Here is a 22012-nt window from a genome sequence, read left to right as displayed (position 1 = left end):
TTTCTTTTCCTTACAAATACCCATTTGTATCCCACAAGTTTGACACCTTCTAGTGTTCAGACTACTGATCTAAATACCCGACGTCTTGAAAGTGGGTTTAATTCTGCCTCGATTGCTTCTTTCCACTGAAACCAATCTTTTCTTTGTCGACATTCTTCAATAGATTTTGGTTCAGAATTCTCATTTTTAGATATAATATCAAGAGCAATATTATACGCAAAAATGTTGTCAATAACTACATTAGTTTGGTTCCATCTTTTTTCTATCATGACATAGTTTATTGAAATCTCATTATTATCTTTATGTATTCCACCTCGCTCATTAGTCATGTCATGGATTTCATCATAGGTATTTACATCCCCTACCAAGTCATTAGTCTCATTATTTTTCTTTTTCGAGAATTTTTATCTTTGGAATCCACTGGTCTACTACGCTTCTGGTGTGTTTTAGACTGATTAGTGAAAACTTGTTGTGTTGGGATATCAATTTTCGATGTAACATTTGCAGCTGGTATATATGATTTAGTTACTTTCTTTGCATCTATTAATGCATGGTAACTGATTTGCTATATTTTGTAAATGAATTATCTTCTGAACTTTAAGTTCACATTGAGTTGTACGAGGATCTAATTGAGATAATGCATTCCATGTAATTTCTTTTTCCAACTTCTTAATTCCTCCCCTAATGTTGAAAAATTTGTCTCATTAAAATTACAATCAACAAATCATGTCTTCCCCTAACGTGTCGTGAATTTGAGGAGTACAACGAGAACATGAATACCAATAAAATATAATATTAAAATAAATATAATATAATAATAAAATAAATAAATATTAAAATAAATTAAGCATAATATATAAATAAACAAATAAAATAAATTAGCAAAATATAAAATAAGAAATTTCTCTAAATTCTCCACTTTGTCCAATTTTCATGGAATTTGCCCAATGTGTGTCTTCTAAAATCTACTAAATGTCACTATTTATAGACAATCGGCAAATAGGGGTGGATTACATGGACACTAATAATGTGTAAGGTTGATACATGGACAACACTTTGGGAAATGAGGTATGACACATGGTTAATGGACACTAAGCATGAACTTCTAATGAACATTTATTATCCTAATATGTATAATAATGTATAGAAAATGTGAGAAGAAAAAAGAAAAAAAAAGGATAGCAATTGCCAAATAAGGTAGGGGTGTTGGTTGTATTACAGATCACGTATTACTAGTTTTGAGTTTCTTCCAAATTTGAATTGCTTTTTATTTTTTATTTTTTATTATTTTTTTTTAAGAACAATTTCCCATTTGTTTCTTTCTCTGAAGCTCTCTCCCACTACCCACTTCCGAAAATGGATCCCCCCAATTTTTCCCTTTTGATTTCTCTCTCTTTGAAGTTCTTGATGGTTCCCATTGCAATTTTCGCTTCACCCACCTTTGAAAAGTGGGTTCCATTGTAATGGAGCTAGATGACATTGCCACCTTCGTCAATTGCGGAACTGGGCGGAGCTTCAACAAGTCTACTAACATCTGTACATTTGCTCTGTCGGCGTTTTCATGGGAGAAAACCCTTTAGAGTTCTCAGTTCCTCTTCTTTTGTTGCAGGTTAGAATCTGTGCTGGAACTATTCTCTTATTTTATCGCTTCCTCAAGCCCCTCGGCCAACCCCTCATCGTCTCATAAATTTTGGTATCTCCTATCTTCTTCTTCTTCTCCTTCTTAATTTGAAATTTCATGTTCATCTTTATCATGGGTTGTGATTATTTTTCAATTGGGAATACTTTTTACTTCTTTCTTGTTGGATTGCAAACACATATCTCATTAATCTATCGAGTAAACAAGCAAAATGCGGAAGCTAATAGAATCAATAAGTACTCTTTATACTTAATTTGGGTTAAAAGCATGCTTAAAAACAGTTTTAAGAGAAAGAGGGTTTCATATGATGTATACCTTTGAAGAATCTTTCTTATCCTTGTTGTATTCTACGAATTTGACCTTTAAATCACTTAGACTATCAAGAGGAGCTTCTCTACTATTCTCAACCTTAGATTGAATGATAGAACTCAGAATTGAGATAGATTTCAAGTGGGTGGGAGAGAGTTTGAGAGAATTTCACAAAAGTATAGAACTTTCAGAAATTCAGCATGCAGGCCCACTTTAATTCTAAAAATTGAAGTCTTTTAACCAGTTAAAACATGCAAGCACTTAGTCTTTCAGCTAATTGACACCTCAATTAGTACCTCAATTCGCACTAAGTGAGTGACTAAAGTGTCAAAATGTGGAAAACTCCACTACCAAGTTCAAATGTTGAAAATTTACACTTTCAAATTCATTTTTCAATTTGTTAAATTAATTCAATTATGAATAATTTTAAACCTTAATTCAATTTCCATAAATTGAATTAAAAAATACTTAATTTTAATTAATTAATTAATTAAATAATAATTTAATATAAAATATTAAATTAATAAAATACCCAATTTAAACACAAATCCTATTCATGTAAACAATATTTAAATTAACACTTAAATATCTTAAACTCTCAAAATACATTTAAATTACCGGGTTTTTTGAACACCCCTACTTCTCACGGTAGATATATTTCTGTCAATTTAATTTAACCATAATTAGTAAGTCAACCCTTCCCAGGTTGTTCCTTAGTTAGGTCAAAAGCTGTTTTACCCCTAAAATTACATCTTGCTCCTTAAGTCCCACTAATCCTTTAATGAACAATTGATTTATGATCCAATCACTAAACCGAGTCCTTCTCGAGCTAATGAAAGGGTGGAGCCCCTTGTTGAAAACCTGAAACCAGCACTTAAGAGAACAACTTATCTACTATCCCTAAATCGCGTAGGAGTGCATCCATCTTACACTCTCCCCAGCTATCTACCCGGTCTGACCTCTGAAATAGGAGGCTTATAGAGTCGGAGTTGTTGAGCCAACTCTCACTTATGCAAATCTAAGGATAATCTCGAATAAACAGGAGTTCATAGCTAGCTTAGGATTTATGTCGAGTTACCTAAGTCATCGATTTGAAAGTCAGTCTTAAATATTAAACAACGTTAGTAAGAGTAGAGTGACTTATTTCTTAGTCCCGGTCTTATATCACATCGTTTGTACTATCTACAAAGTAGGTCGCGTCCAATAGTGTTACCAAGTATACTATAGATCATTTTGGCTATTTACTCTACTTGAACTATGGATCTTAGTTTATTGGATTTAGTCTATGCAAGTACAATTTACCTATTCAATAATAGTTTTATTGAATAAATGTCAATAATATCTTTATTGCAAATAGAATATGTTTAACATTACAAACTACAAGTTTTAGGACATACAATCCAACAGAAGATTAACAAGACAACATTTAATATTGGGTCTTGTTCGGTTATTTTTCATATGATTCTCACTTCTATTTACTATGTTGTCTTAATGAATTCTTTTGATTCCGAAATTGGTGAATCTTTTAACTTGGTTGGTGAAGTCGAGTCTTTAATCAGCTTTCCCATGGTTGATTCCCTTCTTTCTGAGCTTCATTTAATGAACTCTAAGTTTGGGAGAATGCTTTTTCATCTTCCATGGCTTCTGGTATTTTCAGCCTTTGTGCTGTAATAATAAGACTTCTGTTGGAACCACAAATACGGGGCAGAAATGAGATCTTATCAGATCTCTGTATTTCTATAGTTTTTGCAGCTCTCATTGTTTTTGTTATTCAACCTACCATTTTGTGGGCAATAAAGTAGAATGGGGTTGTGCAACCATTGAAGGAGGGATCTGTGATTACATTGCTTTTAGGGGTTTTATTGATTGCCTTTTGCAGCCAGGCCTTTGGTTTGTATATCTATTTTGGTCCTTTTATTCTTGGGATTACAACACCTTTAGAACCTCCCATTGGTCAACGTTAGTGGAGAGGCTTGAATTTATCACCTACTGAGTTTTCATGCCTATTTTCTTTGTCAAAATAGGATTGGTTATCAATATCTATACCATTAAACTAAAAAATTTCTTAGGTTTGTCGTTCATTATCTTTGTTGGTGCATTAGGGAAGTTTTTGGGTGCCTTTTTGTTATCAATGTACTATAAACTTCCCACGAGGGACGCGATGTCCCTTGGCCTCATCTTGAATAGTCAAGGAGCTCCTGAGTGGGAACGTTTAAATGATGAGGCATGGTAAGGTAGGAACGAGCCTTTATTGTTGATCATCATTATTTAATTGCATTAGATCATTCGTCACAAACTCACTGCCATTTTGTTTCTTAACCCATGAAGGTGTTAGATATCGAACCATTTGCAGTTATGTGCATATACATGATGGTTCTGATTGCATTGATCACTCCAATAATTAGATATCTATTTGATCATTTGAGAAGGTATGCAATTTACAAGAAGGGAACAGTGACGAAATCAAGATCGGAGTCTGATCTCTGTGTATTAGTCTACATTCATGACCAAGAAGATGTTCCAAGTGCTATTAACCTACTTGAGGCCTTGAATCCGACGAGGCCAAGCCACCTCGTTGTGTACATGCTTCATCTTGTCGAACTTCTTGGCTGTGCTCATCCGTAACTCATTCACTACAAGCGTAAGAAGGTGAGGACCTCAAGGCCTTGCCCTTTTGAGCAAATCGTTAATGCCTTCAAATACTTTGAACAAAGAAACCGTGAAGTTGTTAGAATTCATCCTTTCACTGTGGTATCACCTTCTGTAGCTATGCATGATGACGTTTGTTCGCTTACGCTCAATAAAAGGACTTTCTTAATCCTTATTCCTTTCTACAAGAGATTTCATTCCAACAGTGTGATGTCATTATCCAAAGCTAAAATCAAAATGGTTAACCATCATATCCTTGACAAGGCACCTTGCTCAGTTACAATTGTTGTTGAGTGTGGAATTTTCAATGTCTCAAGGTCTATTGCTACCAACATGAATTCTTCTCAAATAGCCGTAGTCTTCATAGGTGGACCAGATGATCGTGAGGCAATGTTCATCGGTGCAAGAATGGCTCTGGACACCTCAATATCAACTTAACATTGATTCGACTATTGGAGAATGATAATATTTTGAACCATGACTTCGAAGAGAGGACGCTCAACAATGCATCAGTTGTTTCATTTCGAAAAATCACGACAAGCAACGATAGAGTGATGTACATAGAACAGGTGGTTAAGAATAACACTGGAACGGTCTCTATTTTTCATTCGATGGGGAACAATTGTGATATCATCATGGTCAAAAGACGACATAACCCATGTTCGACATTGGTTCAAGGATTGGTGCTTTCGAATGAACACACAGAACTTGGGGCAATTGGGGAGGTATTGGCCTCTTCAAATTTCATGGGCAATACCATGATCTTCGTTGTACAACAACACTCAAAAGTGATGAGTGTTGACCTAGAGAATCATCAAGAAACTGTTATTTCCATTGATAGGTATTTAGCAGAGGATAATGCAAATGATTTGTCATCCAAAGCAAATCATAGAAGTTTTGATTCTTCTCCTCACCTTCACTAAATTTATTGATTCAAAGTTGGAGAGGTTATTTTTACTCCCTCTCTTTCTTCTTTTTTCCATTCAACTTCTCATCAGTGTAAATTACCCACTCAATCTATGTTCATATGTTAACTGAACAACAGTATCTACCTGACTTCCAGTGAACTTTGGAATATTTTGCTACATATATATATATATATTCTTTTGTTAATATACTAATAATCGTATTTTTTTTTAGAGCAAAGTATGACTTTAGTATTTCAGGTTAGAAGTTGGTGTTTGGTTGTTCATTCTGGTGTTTTGGTACATAATCCGTTTCTAAAATGGTTTCAAATGGTCGATGAGCTTAAACTTATAAGTAAATTAGCATAATAAATAAATAAAAATTTTACAAAATTGATTGATTGAGAACCAGATGATTTGACAAATATATTAGGGCTAGTTGTAAAATGGACCAAATAAGTTCTTGATATTAGACTTGAAGTCCAAAATTTTTAGTTTTGCAACCAAAGCAAAAAACAACTACAGTCCACGATTTAAAATAGAAAATGTAAAAAATGTACGGATACACCTGATACATCTAATAACTTGATACACACTTGATATACACTTGATACACAATTTATATACAAATGTATTTGATGTACCTAATACATTTGATATCCCTTGATACACTACTAATGTACACTTGATACACTTGAATTAAAATGATACGCTTAGAATTTAAGAAAAATACTTGAACTTCTTCTTCTTTGAAAGCTTCTTCTTCTTCGAAAGCAGCAGGCCCTCTCCTCTCCCCTCCTCCAACATCTCTCCTTAAACAACCAGCACTGGTCCACATAATTTGTCGTCGGCCACCGCTCCACCTCCCCCTCGCTTACCTCCATTGACTGCCATACGTCCGGTCACCAATCGCCAGTTGTTGATCGTCGATTTTCTCTTTCTCTCTCTATCTTTCTTTCTCTCGATATCTCTCTTTCACCAACTCTACATCATTTGTTGTTGACTATCACTCTGTCGATCACCACATGTCTGACCATCGATCATCGGCTGTCACTTTTCTCTCTCTATTAATTAATTATTTAGGGATTTATGTAATAACAAATAATTAGAAATTCATAATTGTTAAACCAAGAAATTATTTAGGGATTGCATATTTTCCATATTTGCAAAGTTTGAAAAGTGAAAGTCATAATTGTTAAACCCTAAACTTAATTTGCTACCCAATACAATTTTTCAATATATTTATCTTAGGTTAAATTATAAATTTAATCCTAAATTTTTTGTCTATTTGGTTTTTTTAATTTTTAAAGTGTTTAATAGTACCCGAACTTTCAATTTTGTGCTTAATAAGTCATTGGACTTTATGAATGTCTAGTAAATCTTTGACATATTTAAAGTTTTGCCAGATGAATGATTTATTTAGATATAAATTTGAATATTGTGTGTAATAAAAATTCTAAACTTTCAATTTTTTTTCTGTGTGATTAAACCTATGAATTTTAGGAAATATCAAATATACATATAGGAATATGTATATGTATATGTATATGCATATGAAAAAAATATCTTTTTGGTCCATAGGTTTTGGGTCTAATTTATATTTAGTTTCTAGATTTCAAAATGTTACACATTTAGTCCTTAGTTTTTTTTTTTTTTTTTTTTTTTCTCTTTTAATTGTGGTTTCGGTCTAGTCTTTAAGTTCTAAAATGTTACAATTTATCTTTGACATTTGAGTTTTGTTTCAATTTTGGTTCATTTTTAACTTCGATTTTTGATTAAATACTCACTTTCAATCATTGAGGTTAATATCTATATATTAATTTAAATAATTATGAAGTGAAATTTTAAATTTAATTTTAAAAGTGATGAAAAATAGTGAAACTTAATTAATTACAATTCCTTGTCTAATTATAGACGAGAAATGAGTATTTAGTAGAAAATTGAGGTTGTCAATCTTGAAATCTAGGGACCAAATTGAAATGCAACTCAAATGTTAAGAGTAAAATTGTAAAATTATGAAACTTAAGCACTAAATTACAAACAAACTCAAAATTTAAGGACTAAATATATAATATTTTGAAACCTAGGGACCAAATAGAAATTAGGTCAATGAGCACAAGTTTTTGTAAATGTAATTTTAAATATGTTTACTACACTATTCAAATCATATAATATCAATTATTAAGCTACAACAAACTATTAGGGTATGGCATCGATGAGAAACTAGAAAAAAACAACTTTATATTATACGTAAGTTTAAATAAAAAAGATAATTAAATTATGGAAACAAGTATGCTAAGGGAAAGAGAAACTTCGAATATGCAATTAAGTTTCTTCCCCTAAAATTAAGTTAAATTTATTTATATGTAATTAGTTTTTTTAAAAAATAATTTATCAACAATTTAAAATTTTTTGTGGACAAATTGCAAAAACGTCCATTAAAGTAGTAGTTATAATTATACTCTCAAATTTTCAATTGTAAAATTGAGCTCTCAAATTTATACCAATGGTAAAATTGAACCGTCAAACTTACATAATTGTGGAAATTATAACAACCACATAAGTTTGATGATTAAATTTTTATCATTTGAGGCCTAATTTCTAGCCTCCTCTTCTTTCCAACTTTAGAGAATTAGTCCATTTTTATCTTTATTAGACAAAAATAGACCATTTTTTCGCTGTCCTGAAGTCCAAATTCTTTCTTTTGCTCCATTCCTAAAAATCACCGGCAAATAACATCAAATCTTATAATATCAAATAAAAATAACTCTAAAAAGGCAAATAAAACAGTTTTCAAGTGCTTTTCATTTACAAAGAAAGATGAGTTCCCCATCCCCTAGTAGGTAAGTGTTTCTTTTTGTTTTCTGGATTCTTTGGAGTTTATCAAATTCTTGCAGAGAAGGTGAAAAAGAAAATTACCTTTACGTGCCCTTTTGGAAGATTTGCAAACTGGAGGATGCTCTTTTGGTCTGTGCAATGCACCAGATTTAATAATAATGCTATTATTATTAAATTATGAGTTTAATAATAACAAAAAGATTTTTTGAACAAGAAATGCTGTGCTTTTATTTAATAATAATATATGAGTATGAGTTTTGTTCAAAACAAAAGGAAAAGTCATCTGATTTGAAATCAAGGTAACCATTGATATGATGATGAGAAGTTACTGATTTATGCTCTTGATTCCCCTCTTCTTGCTTCAGCTGTACCTTGCAATACCAGTGAACAAATTGCTGTAGGTGAGGAATTCTTCCTACTCCTAAACATACTTTAAATTTATCATCTATTGTTGATGTACCAACCATGTCTGCCAATTATTACCTTTTAAACTATTAGTTGTAATTTAGCTAATTTTCTATCACTAGTGATTGAGTATTAAACTTAGATGTGAGATCCATAAGAAAATGTGTCTAACTCAAACTCTTGGATGTAGCATTCAGTGAGTGTTTGAATCTTCATGGGTTAGAATGAAGAAAAGAAGGCATTTGAAGATCAGTTTTATATTGGCTATGCAATTTGGAACTCTCCCATAGACATTCCAAGTAAATGATCAGTTTTATATTCCATCGCACCATCCAATAGAATTCCATTTCATAAGTATTTATTTTTTTATTTCTAGTTTTTGAAAATAGATTTATTACAACGATGGATTGTCATATTTGTTTTATAAATGAGAAAATTTTGAGAACTATGACCCTCTTTATTAACCATTTATTTGTAGTTTTGAAAAATTAAAAAAGTTGTAGGTTTAAAAGCTTTTTTGTTTTTTCTTTTTTAAATTTTGTTAATAATTCAATCAAGAAAGAAGCAAATCATTGTAAGAAATTAAGAGGAAATACACTCAATCTAAAAAAACAAAAACCAAATCGTCACTAAATGAGGCCTATATATTTAGTTTCGAAACACTATTTAATTTTTTTTGGGAATATTATCCTTTTGGTCCTCAAGTTTTGAAAAATATGTGTGTTTAGTCTGTGAATTTTAGAAATATACCTTTTTAGTTCCCAGTTTTATAAGAATAGATCCATTTGGTTCTTACTTTTCAAAATCTATCTTTTTAGTCTATGAGTTTAAAAATAGGTTTAAAAAAAATTCCTCAAATAATTTTATACTATTATTTTGAATAATTATATTACTTTTTAAATTAGAAGAATAATCTTTAAAAAAAACTATTTTTTTTTCTAATTTTAAATATCATATAATTATTTGTAAAAAATAAAAAAAAAATATTTCAAGGACCTTTTAAACTAATTTTTATAAATTTGAAGATTAAAAAGTTACATTTTGAAAAATCAAGGACCAATAAACCTATTTTTATAATTTGGAGACTAAAAAGGTTCATTTTTAAAACTCAATGACCAAATATACATATTTTTCAAACCTTCAAAACTAAAAAGGTAATTTTTCCTAATTTTATTTTTCTAGTGCTTGACTAAGAATTCAAATCTTTTATTTAACAACATATATTTATTTTTAAAATAAAAACTAAATACAAAATCATCATCAAAAATGTTTATTATTCCCTCAATAAGTAAAAACAAATGCTCTTAGGCTACCATCACAAATCAACATTCAATCTCAAAGATAAAGTTCGACACACCTGGATTTATAAACCTTATTGAATTAATCAAAGCACTTTTCAAAAGTATTGAAAACAAAAAGACAATAGTTTGCAACATATAATAACAATTTCAACCATTTTTTTTAATCATACAAAATATACTTTCATAAGCAAATATTTTGAAACATACTCTAAAATAATGTTTAGGCTAGTTTGACAAATGTTGTCATCTTTTTGCTTTTGTTTCTACGATGTATGAATTTTTTTATAACCAATTTTCTTACTATAGGTTTTTAAATATTTGAATCATCAATCAAATTCTATATCTAATATGTCCATAATTTTTTAAAATATTTGATATATCTTTAAATTCTTAAGTTTGGATGTAATTAATCCCATATATTTTCAAAATTTTTAAAATTAGTATATTTATTAGACACAAAATTGAAAGTTTATGGAACATACATCTTTTGAAATTTAGAGACGTGTAGATACTTTTAAAGTTCGAGTATCTATTGTTGGGAATGACTACACTTATCAAGGCCCAAGACCAATAAGATAGTCACATGGTGAACTCCACGTTCTCTTATCCCGTATTGGAGAGTTAAGGAGTGACTAAAGGGTATAAATAGGAGAGCACCACTAGTCATTTATAAAAGTGAGTAGAGGGATAGTAGAGGCCTTTTCTCTCATACTTTAACCATTGTTTTACCTATTTGACTAGATGGGTTGGTGGATGGGCTTAGGCAATTGCATTTGTCGAGAAATTAAGAAATAGTTATATATATATATTTGTTTTATTTTCTTTTTAAACACTTGAACCGTGGAAAACTTAATTCTTTTAAAATAAAAAACGTTAGGTTTTAATTGGGTCATTATTTCTAGATCTAGAATTTATTTTTTAGCAATGTTCTTTCTTCATCTTCTTCTGTCTTTTGAAAAACTAGTAGTCAAGATCCGAAAATAACCCACTCTTTATCTACTTTTTTTATCTTGATTTTGAGCAGCTCTTTTCTCTCTTCTGATTCCAACCCTCCGTTCGATGATTGCACCTCTGAAGGGGGAAGTTGTATTAACATTGGAGAGCAACTAGAAAGAATGATTTGTACCACGATCATGTCGAATTTGCTTTTAAGGCAATGGTTTCCACGACACAACAAATAGCCTCCGGAAAACAAATCATTCTTCTATGAAAACAAAAGTTTTTGGACTAAACTTGTAATTTAATATTATTAATCTATATATATTAGTATATATATAATTGATCCAAATATATATATGTATACATACATACATATATATACACACTAATGTTCTAATGAAAATATAAATTTAGATGAGTTGTTTTATTGCCAGGTATAGTAAAAGGGAAATGTTGATAAAAAATATGGTAAAACTATTTAAGGAGAAGAAAGGAATAGGGAAATAGGTGGAGGTGTTTGGGTTTAGGCCAGATCAAAATTGAAGTTGAATTTCTTCTAAATTTGTTTGTTGTTCATGTTCTTCATTCACGTTAAAATCTTTCTATCAACTTTAAAAAATGGCTTTCATATCCACCATCCCTCTCTTTTTCATTTTCACTATCAATAATATAAGGCTATCAAGAAGAATGACATATTTTAACCTTTCATTTATAAAAATAGCAAATCAACATTTCATTTGTAAAAATAAACAAACGAATAAAAAATAAAAAAAGATAAATGAATTTCTAAAAGTTTAAACTACCCACAGTCATACAATTAAGATTACAATTGACTTCTAAAGAATTTGTAATTATACTGTAATTAAAACAAATATCTAAAGACTATCGGTTTGATCATGCTTTGAGCACTACACCGACCTCTTCTCCAACCAAGATGCCGCCATTTTCCTCCCTAAAATCGGCTTCTCCAACTAAGTTAAAAAAAAACAAAATTATTTGAGTGGTGGAGCTTTTTATCGAAGAGAGAGAATAAACTATAGACACTAATACTCAATCTTCTATTGATTTTTTTCCAACCTTGTCTTGGCATAGATTACAATACCATTATATATAGTCTCACAAAGTGTCTCCCTAAATTCCTTCAATACATCACTAATAAAAGCAAATGAAATAGATTACAATAATTAAGACATAATTTCAAAAGTTGCAGTAATTCTTGATCATTCGTTACTCAAACTATTGCCATAACTTTCCATAGAAAACACCAAACGACTTGAGACTCGAACCATTAGAGAGTACACATCCGGGGCATCAAAATCCATAGGACATACATTTAATTTGGACATTGTTTGACCTTCCAAATGCCTACTAAAAATTGCCCAAAAATTTGACAATTTGAGTTTAATGCTCAACAAATTCATCTCTTAAACTCAAATCTTTCAAGTCCTTCATTCTGATAATCTTTTTCAAAATTTCAAACAAAGCTGTTGGTAGAGGCTTTGTAAAAATATCAGCTACTTGGTCATGACTTGAAACGTGAATTATTTTCATTTCTCCATTCTTTACACGTTCTCTAATAAAATGAAACCGGGTGTCAATGTGCTTATTCCTTTCATGATGGACCGGATTCTTTGTCAACTCAATATCTGATTTATTGTCAACTCGTATTTTGGTTGTCTCATGCTGTTGTAGATTTAATTCACACAATAAGTTTCTTAGCCAAATTGTGTGACACACACACCAAGAAGCTGCCACATATTCTGCCTCACATGTTGACAAAGTTACGATCGGCTGCTTTTTTGAGAGCCGTGTGAATTGTTGTGTTCCCCATGTAGAACAAATATCCTCCAATGCTTTTTCTATCATCTATATCTCCGCACCAATCATTGTCAGAGTATCCTATCAACTTGTATTTACTTGTCCTTGTGTAGAGAAGCCTGAGTGACTCCGTCCCTCGAATGTATCAAAGAATTCGTTTAATGGCCTTGAGGTGCAAGAGCCTTGGATCCTCCATGTATCGACTCACTACACCAACACTATATGCAATATCCGGTCTTGTGCATGTGAGATATCGTAGACTCCCTCCCAAACTATGGTATTCACGTGCATTTACTTAATCTCCTCCCTCAAATCTAGAGAGTTTTGTGTCAAGCTCCATTAGTGTTCTACAAGCTTGCATTCTTCTATCTTATTTCTCAACAACACGACCTTCATATATGCTTCCCGTGAAACAAAAATTCCAAAGTTTTCTTGTCTAATTTCAAGACCAAGAAAGTATTTCATCAATCCTAAGTCCTCATTTCAAACTCATACGTTATTGCATCTTTAAAATCCACAATCAAGTTCTCATTGTTCCCCATGAAAATAAGATCATCAACATAAAGGGCAACGGTAAGCAGATTACCTTCTCTTTTCTTTACGTATAATGCATACTTATATGAGCATTGTATGGACTTGTTCTTCTTGAAGTAAGTCTTAATTAGAGTGTTCCATGCTCGAGGTGCTTGCTTTAACCCATAGATTGCCTTCTTTAGTTTCAATACTTTATTTTCCTTTCCAGATTTCATTTATCCAAGGGGTTGTTCTACATAGACTTCTTCTTCAAGAACTCCATTTAAAAATGTTGATTTTACATCCATTTGATAGATAATCCACTTGAATTGTGCAGCTAGATATAAAAGAAGTCGAATTGTATCCATTCTTGCAACTGGAGCAAAAACTTTGCCATAATTGATTCATGCTTTTTGTCTGTAACCTTTTGCAACTAGACGCACCTTGTACCTTTCAATCTCACCTTGGGCATTCATCTTCTTCTTGTATACCCATTTTACACCAATGAGTCTATATCCATTAGGCAATTCCACCAAATCCCAAGTTTTGTTTGTTTCGATTGCTTCTATCTCTTCATCCATTGCGGCTTTCCACTTCTTGTCTCTTATAGCTTCTTCACAAGCAATGTTCTTCGAGTTTGCTAATAAGCAAACTAGGTGTACTTCATCAGTTGAGTTGTATAGATCTTGTAGACTCCGCATCCTAGATCTTCGATAATGATACATCATTCCTTGATTGATTCCGTCAAGGTGGGTTTAAGAACCTCAAGATAGATTGATTAATACCAACACCGTCCATATGCTTGGCCTATCTTTTTACAATGACTCGATAGAAATCACTTTGGAAATAAGAGACTTCATGATTGAACTATTGGTTGATGGTCGATTAAGTCGAGCCTTTCATCTATGCATGGCGGATTTGATCGATTAAGTCAAGCCTCCAAAGTAGACTTGTCATTGATTGAGAACAAAAAAATAAAATCAATAAAAAAAAGATAAAAATTGAAAAAGATTTGTTCTAAGCAACATAAACTTTAATAAATTGGAAGTCATGATAGTGGTTATTTTAGTCCCACTTACCATTGAACAAAACTCTTAATTGTTGAACAACCATTACAAGAAAGTGTTCAAAACAAAGGATGAAGAAACTTAGTGATACATGTTGTGTTCTAATATTTTATGTTTGAAACAAAATGATAATAAATATAATAGTTCAAAATAATTTTAAACCTGTGAATCTTAATTGAGATTAATAGAAGGTATAGTAAAAAATAACAAATTTCAGTTAGGATAATTAATATAATATGATATCTTAAATTTCAAAACAAAATTTGAAAACTAGTTGATGTACAAGATTCGAAAATTCAAAACAACCATTACATCTGATTCGAAAATTCAAAACTATTAAATCGTGAGAATTCTGACAAATTATCCGCTTGAAGTGATGATCTTGGTTGACGTTGAAAGTGATATATAGTTGAGTAATTAATTACAGTTTCATTAATAAAGATGTCAAATTAATTACACTGCAATTACAAGGGACAATGAGAATATTTTAGGATTTCAGAAAGTTAGACTCATGTAACATTCATGCATTTTGTTATAATTTAAAAGATCCAATCTTTTGTTATTTTTTCAAATGATAGTGTAATTACTGCTATATATTTGATTATTCCATAATATAATATACTTTGCTCTCAGGATGGATTCCATTGTAATAAAACTAGAGGATATTGCTGCTTACATCAATGCTGAAATTTGTCAAACCTCCAACAAATTCACCACAAGAATTACATTTCCCAACCAGATTCATTCCAATAACGACATTTTCGCCAGAGCAAACCCTTTAAACTTCTTAGTTCCTCTTCTTAACAAAATAAAACATTTTGATTCCTAAAGTAGAAAATAGTTTTAAATGGTTCCATAGTTAAGTTGACTGTTAGTTGAATAACGTAGGACAAGATTAGACTAATGATTTCAGTTTGAAACGAAGTGTCTTTTTTTTGATTAATTTAAAACTACTTTTATCTTATAAGCATTTTTCTTTCTATTATGTAGCTTTTCTCCATTTTTCTATTGCCACATCAACAAAGTGATGTCATTTTCATGTTAATGGAGAGATCATTATTTATAATTCTTTTCCTAACCTTGATTAAAATATTCTTTTTAGAACTTCGGGGACTAAACAATAACCTCAAACCTTTAAGTGTTAGAAGAAGCATATTTTACCTTAAGTTTTACAATAAATTTAGATGTTTTGTTATTTTGTTACTGAATAGATATCTTTAAAGAAAGAAAAGAAAAGAAATAGCCAAATTGGTGAGGGTGTATGGTTAATGGTTATGAAAGCCAGATAAGAATTCAAGTTGAATTTCTTCCAAATTTGAACTGGCTGTTTTTTTTTCTTTTCAAAATATTGTTCTTCATGGGGTTGCCGCTTTTCCCATTAAGCATCTTAAAAAATGGCTTCCATTACATAATTCTTCCATACCCATCTTCCCTTTTGATCTCTTGAAGCGATTTTCAATCACAATAGCTTTCTCTGAAAATGAGTTCGATTGTGTTGGAACCAAACGAAATTGCTGCCTACATCGATGGTGGAATTGGCCATGATCCCACTAAGAACTTCACCACAATTTGTACATTTGCGAATCATATTCATTACACCAGCATTTTCACTGGAGCAGACCCTTTGGAGTTCTCAATTCCTCTTCTTTTCTTGCAGCTTGGAATTTGTTCGGGAACTATCATCTTGTTTTCTCAGCTTCTTAAGCCCCTCGGCCAACCCCTCATTGTCTCTCAAATTTTGGTATTTTTTTCTATTTTGCCCTTGATTTGGTTAATCGTTGAAAATAAGCACAAAATGTATTCTTATTAGTTGTGACTGTTGTTTTTACCAGGGCGGTTTAGTTCTAGGTTCTTCTGGTCTAAGCCACATGGAGAAATTTAAAGAGAAGATTTTTCCTCTGAGAGGATTCATTTGTCTTGATGTGGTTTCTGCGCTTGGGTATATTTTTTACTACTTTCTGATTGGTGTGCAAACAGATATCTCGATTATAAAGAAAATTGACATGAAAGCATTTGGTATTGGGTCTTGTTCTACCATTTTGGCTATGATTCTCGTCACCATTTACTCCATGTCCTTGGCTAGTATTGTTGAAATAAAAAAACTCCAATACATTTTTGAGCTTGGTAGATTAGAGACATTTATCAACTTTCCCATGGTTGCTTCCCTTGTTTACGAGCTTCATTTGATAAACTCTGAGTTTGGGAGAATTTCGTTGTCAACATCCATGGCTTCTACACTTCTCAGCACATGTCTTACATTGCTAGGAAATATATTGTCTCCACATGGTGAGACCAGACATCAGGTCTTATTAGAAATTTTTTCGATGGTGGTGCTTATACTTGTCATCATTTTTTCTATTCGACTTGCCACACTATGGATGGTAAAGAGGAATTCCATCGGACAACCACTGAAGGAATGTTTTGTGACTACATTGCTTTTAGGGGCGTTGGCGGTTGCCTTCTGCTGTCAGGCCTTTGGTTTGCGAATCTATTTTGCTTCTTTTTTTCTTGGATTTATAATACCTTCAGGGCCTCCTATTGGATCAACATTGGTGGACAGACTTGATTTCATCACCTCTTGGATTTTCATGCCTGTATTCTTTGCTAGAATAGGCCTTGCTGTCAATATCTACACTACTAAACTCATTAATTTCTTATGCACAGCATTCATTGTATTTGTTTGTGCATTGGGGAAGTTTTTAGGTGCCTTTACCATCTCAATGTACTATAAGCTTCCAATGAGAGATGCCATATCGCTTGGCCTCATCTTGAATAGTCAAGGAGCTTTCGAGCTTATTACATTTAAAAAAAAGGCAAGAGAGAAGGTAGAAACATGTTTTTCTTATACCATCACTATCTTATTGTGTCTTATCATTTCTAAAAAGAAAAACACAACAGTTTTTCTCTAAATTCATGTAGGTGATAAATGAAGACGCATTTGTAGTTGCTTGCATATGCATGCTGGTTATTGTTGCAATCATCACTCCGATTGTAAGATATCTACTTCATCCTTCAAGAAGATATATAGTTCACAAGAGAAGAACAGTGATGCACTCAAAACCAGAGTTTGATCTTTGTGTATTAGTTTGCATTCATGACCAAGAAGATGTTCCAAGTGCCATCAACCTACTCGATGCATTGAATCCAACGAGACGAAGCCACCTTGTTGTGTACATGCTTCATCTTGTCGAGCTTCTTGGTCGTGCTCAACCGAAACTCATACACCACAAACTTACGAAAGTTAGGACTTCAAAGTCATGCTCTTCCGAGCCCATTGTTAATGCCTTCAAATACTTTGGAGATAGGAACAGTGAAATTGTTGTAATTAATCCCTTCACTGCGATATCACCTTCTGCAACTATGCATGATGATGTTTGTTCGCTTGCATTGGACAAAATGACTTCCTTAATTATTGTTCCTTTTCACAAGAGATTTCATTCCAATGGTAAGATGTCATCGTCCAAATATAAAATAAAAATGGTTAACCATAATATCCTTAACAATGCACCATGCTCCGTCGTCCTTGTTGTTGAACGTGGATTTTTAAAGGTCTCAAAGTCTATTGAAAGCAATTTGTACTCTTTTCAAGTAGCTGTAGTCTTCATAGGTGGACCAGACGACCGTGAGGCAATGTTCATTGGGGCAAGAATGGCTGGGCATACCAATATAAACTTGACAATGATTCGACTGTTGGAGAGTGAGAATGTCCCAAGCGATGACGTTAAAGAAAGGATGCTCGACGATGAGGCAGTGGTTGAGTTTCGAAAAATTATAGCAGGCAACTATAGAGTGAGGTACATAGAAGAGGTGGTGAAGGATGGCACTGGAACAATCTGTATACTACGTTCAATGGGGAGTAATTTTGATCTCGTAATGGTCGGAAGACAACATAGCCCACGTTCGGCGTTGGTTCAAGGCTTGGTGCTCTGGAATGAACACACTGAACTTGGGGCAATCGGAGAGGTATTGGCCTCTTCAGATTTCATGGGCAATGCCATGGTCTTGGTTGTACAACAACACACAAGAGTGGCGAATGAAGGCCAAGAGAATTCTCAAAAAACTATTTTCATGGATAGTAATGAGTAGAAGATTATGCAGAAGAGGTGGCAATCCAAAGCAAGATATAAGAGTTGCGATTCCCCACCCCTCATTTACTAACATTTTTTTTTAAAAAAATTTCAAGTTAGAGAGATTAATTTTGATCCCTCTTTTTCTCTTTCTTGTCTTTTTCTTTCAGCTTCTCAAAAGAGCGTAAATTCTCCACTCATTCTATATCCACATGTTAAGAACATTATCTTTATTCTTTTGTTGTTCAATCTGACTTTCAGTGATGAGCTTTGAATAATTTTGTATTTTTGTTCTTTATTTTTTATTTTTTCTGTACAATTAAGGTCGATGGCATAAATAACAATCAAATTTAAAATAATAACATATGTAGCACAATCATAAAACAATTGCATATAAAGCACAAAAATGGGCTCATATACTATAAAAGACTAGAAAGCTCAATGATTTTCGGTCAGCCACCAAATGAAAATCCAAAATTCCCAATTTTCTCGCACTACTTCTTCCCATTTTTCTCAAATTAAAATCTATCACTGATAGCAGCTATCAGTGATAACTATTAATAACTGTTCTTAGTAGTCATCATTGATAGCTGCTATCAGTCGCTATCACTAATAGATTTTCATAAATTGGAATCAATCTTAAAGTATTAACACTTAAGACTATTAGTAGCTATCAATTACTTCTATAACTCAACTTTGAAAAAAAACCAAGAAGCTATTTAATGGTTATCACTTAAAAGCTATTACTTGCTATCATGATGGACTTCTATTAATACTATCAACTTTAATTAGCTATTAATGGTCATCAACTAAGTTGATGAGATTTAAACAACAATCTCCACATATACTTCATCTTGTATTGGTTTCTATGTTTATGATGATGATTGACTATGAATCTTCGATTATCAATGGTTATCAATGACTATTAACAACAGACTTTCTATTAGTGATTATCAACTTTGAAACGAAACTATCAATTTTGAAAGATTAACACTTAAAGCTATAATATATAGAAGTCTATAAGGGACTATCATTAATATCTATCTAAGTCATATTATCAATATCACTAATATCTGCCTAAGTTATATCTTCGATATCATCAATATATGAATATCACCCAAGTTCTATCACTGATTTCACTCGTATCATGGTTATCAGTGATAACTTCTATCTCTGATAACATGCTATTAGTGATAACTTCCATCATTCCTTTTGTACCATCAAATAACTGAAGGAATTGAATCCCACAGTGGAAGCGAGTTACTTTACTTCGATTTTATTAAACTACAACACAAAAAATGAGAAATGTATATCAATATGTAGTAAGTTAAGCATGAAATTAGACGGAAGAAGAAACTTACCTTCGAAGAACACTTTTTCAAATCTTCTAAAGGTCTTCACTTTTCTCTAAAACCAATCTCTCACGTAAATGGATGCCTCCAAAATGTCTTCTCTGCTATTCTTTTGACAAGGATCGGTTTGTGGAAACCTCCTTATGAAAAAGAAAAAGGGGATTTTGTGCTATGAAGAAGAATTTTACAGAGAAAACTTTTTTCTCTATTGAAACTTGAGAGAGAGAGATAAATTTGATGCATTAGTTTTTCTTTACAAAAAATAACATTTTTAAGAGAAAAACTTCCCACATTCTTTCAATAAATGAAACCACCCACTTCCATTTAATTAAATTGAACAATTTTAATTAAATTACTTAATTATTAATTATAATAATTAATAATTAACTTAAATTAATAAAATAATCAATTAATTTAAAAAAATTAAATATCTAATATTTAATTAAATATTTGAATTTTATTAAAAAATATATCTCTTTCTCTTATAGCCTATAGTTTTTAATATGAATCTTATTCATATTAACTTATAACCTATAGTTTTATTATGAATCTAATTCATATTAGTTTAAGATGAATCTCATTCATATTAGTTATTATTTGAGTCTTATTCAAATACAATAAATCTCCTTTTATTACATATAGTTTAATTTTGAGTCTTATTTAAAATTAACTTTATCTTATAATTATCTATATACATTTTATTAGTTGTATCATATACAATTAATATTATTCACTTAATAAATTTGAACAATTCAAAATTTTTCTTTCACAACTATTGATCATTGTTTACCCGTTGTGAGCTAGCAGTGGCCTAATGGACCTACAGATTTATAAGCTCCAATGTTCCGAGGTTAACTAATTAAATTCTTTAATTAAATTAACCAACATTCATTATGTAACTCCCAAACTCTCATAGGACTCCTTTGGTTGAGAAAAGAACTTAGACTTGAAGCCTTGAAAGGGAAAAGTTTGGTTAAGTACCTAAACTATGCTTTGGAAAAAGTAAAAGTACTTAGGAAAATTTCTAAGTATGAGAGGCATAGTAGTTTGAAGTCAGAATTTTGGCTAACTACGTAAACTATGCTATGAACTCATAGCATAGTAGGAAATTTGGCTAAGTGGTCAAACTATGCTATGAACTCGCAGTATGCTCTGAACTTGAAGAAATTTCAAGGCATGAGTTGGCCTAAGTAAGTAAGGAGTTGGCTAAGTGTTGAAAAGGAACTCAACTCATAGCATAGTTGAGTATGAAACTCATAGCATAGTTGAGTAGGAAAAGTCATAGCATAGTTGGGTAAGAAAATCATAGCATAACTAAGGGAGTTTAATCCATAGCATAAACTCGTAGAATAGTTAAATAAGTTCAAAATTTTGCTAGAGTTGAACGCATGAGGGATTAGTTGGGTGCATAGAAGACCTCTAAGTAAGCCTAGTTGAACAACTTGGACACATGAAGAAGCTATCTTGGACATACGGAAGACATCTTGGAAACCATGCTGCGAACATAAGAAATTATGCTATGAGAATAAGGTACCATGCTATGAAAATAAGAAACTATGTTATGAACATGAGGAACTATGCTATGAACTTTTAGGAACTCCAAGTTGAAAGTGAAGAATTGACTAAGTACCAAAAATATGAGGAGTAGGGGATTAACCTTGGATAAGACATTTCATGTGGAACATATTATGGGAGGAGAAGGAAGACCCGAATGCATACTAGGGCAAGATTGGACATGTTGGGCGCATACTAGGGGGACTTGGACACATAGAAGAGTTGTCTTAGGATGTTTAGGGTTAAATGAACACGTAAGGAAAGAATTTGTTAAGTGTTGGAAAACCATGCATTGAACCATGCACAACCAAGTAGAAGAACTAGGGTTGGACGCATAGTCCTTGGAAGATGGATGAATAGGAAAACCTATGTTGAGAATTTGGCTAAGTGTCAGACAACATATGACATAACAAGTGATGAAACCCTAGGGACTTAAGGGTTGGGTGCATAGATGGCCATGTGGATGCATAGAAGGACTTTGTGGACTCTATTTTGGGTCTATAAAGAACAAGATGGGAGCATGAGACAATCCCTTGGGAAATAGTTACATCAAGAAAACCTAATTTGGCATAGTTGGATGCATAACCATGCTATGAACTCAAGGAAGAAAATTATGCTCTGAAAGGGAGATAAGTTGGTAGCATAGATAGGGAACC

At 32.0% G+C, this 22012-nt stretch overlaps 1 protein-coding gene and 2 pseudogenes across 3 annotated transcripts; all 3 read left to right on the top strand.

Moving 5' to 3' along the window:
- The first annotated feature begins 1280 nt into the window (after nt 1–1280).
- On the top strand, nt 1281–5712 carry LOC120073601 (cation/H(+) antiporter 15-like; annotated as a pseudogene). Its single transcript, XR_016528232.1, has 2 exons — nt 1281–1609; nt 4277–5712. The product of XR_016528232.1 is annotated as a cation/H(+) antiporter 15-like (transcript).
- Nucleotides 3206–5712, top strand: LOC120073609 (cation/H(+) antiporter 15-like; annotated as a pseudogene).
- Nucleotides 5713–15504: 9792 nt separating this feature from the next.
- Nucleotides 15505–18638, top strand: LOC120091951 (cation/H(+) antiporter 15-like). Of its 2 annotated transcripts, XM_090307567.1 has the most exons (4): nt 15505–15954; nt 16041–16124; nt 16216–17208; nt 17303–18638. In XM_090307567.1, exons 1-4 carry the CDS (start codon nt 15910–15912, stop codon nt 18467–18469), a joined length of 2289 nt encoding a protein of 762 aa, XP_090163693.1. In that variant the 5' UTR covers nt 15505–15909; the 3' UTR covers nt 18470–18638. The 2 variants fall into 2 exon arrangements, with proteins under 2 accessions (XP_090163693.1, XP_038906053.1); XM_039050125.2 differs by having other exon boundaries at nt 15505–16124.
- Nucleotides 18639–22012: the final 3374 nt, after the last annotated feature.

This window comes from Benincasa hispida, chromosome 1 (genome assembly GCF_027475165.1).
Source record: "Benincasa hispida cultivar pf3 chromosome 1, pf3_genome.v1.1, whole genome shotgun sequence".
Taxonomy (NCBI): domain Eukaryota; kingdom Viridiplantae; phylum Streptophyta; class Magnoliopsida; order Cucurbitales; family Cucurbitaceae; genus Benincasa; species Benincasa hispida.
Note: the sequence above shows the minus strand (reverse complement) of the source record. Positions and strands in the feature narration are given on the sequence as shown.

Coding starts and splice junctions, on each gene's coding strand:
- LOC120091951 (XM_039050125.2), top strand. CDS start 15,864: ATGAGTTCGATTGTGTTGGAACCAAACGAAATTGCTGCCTACATCGAT. Junction 16,125..16,215: donor TCATTGTCTCTCAAATTTTG/GTATTTTTTTCT, acceptor TGTTTTTACCAG/GGCGGTTTAGTTCTAGGTTC. Junction 17,209..17,302: donor AAAAAAAGGCAAGAGAGAAG/GTAGAAACATGT, acceptor AAATTCATGTAG/GTGATAAATGAAGACGCATT.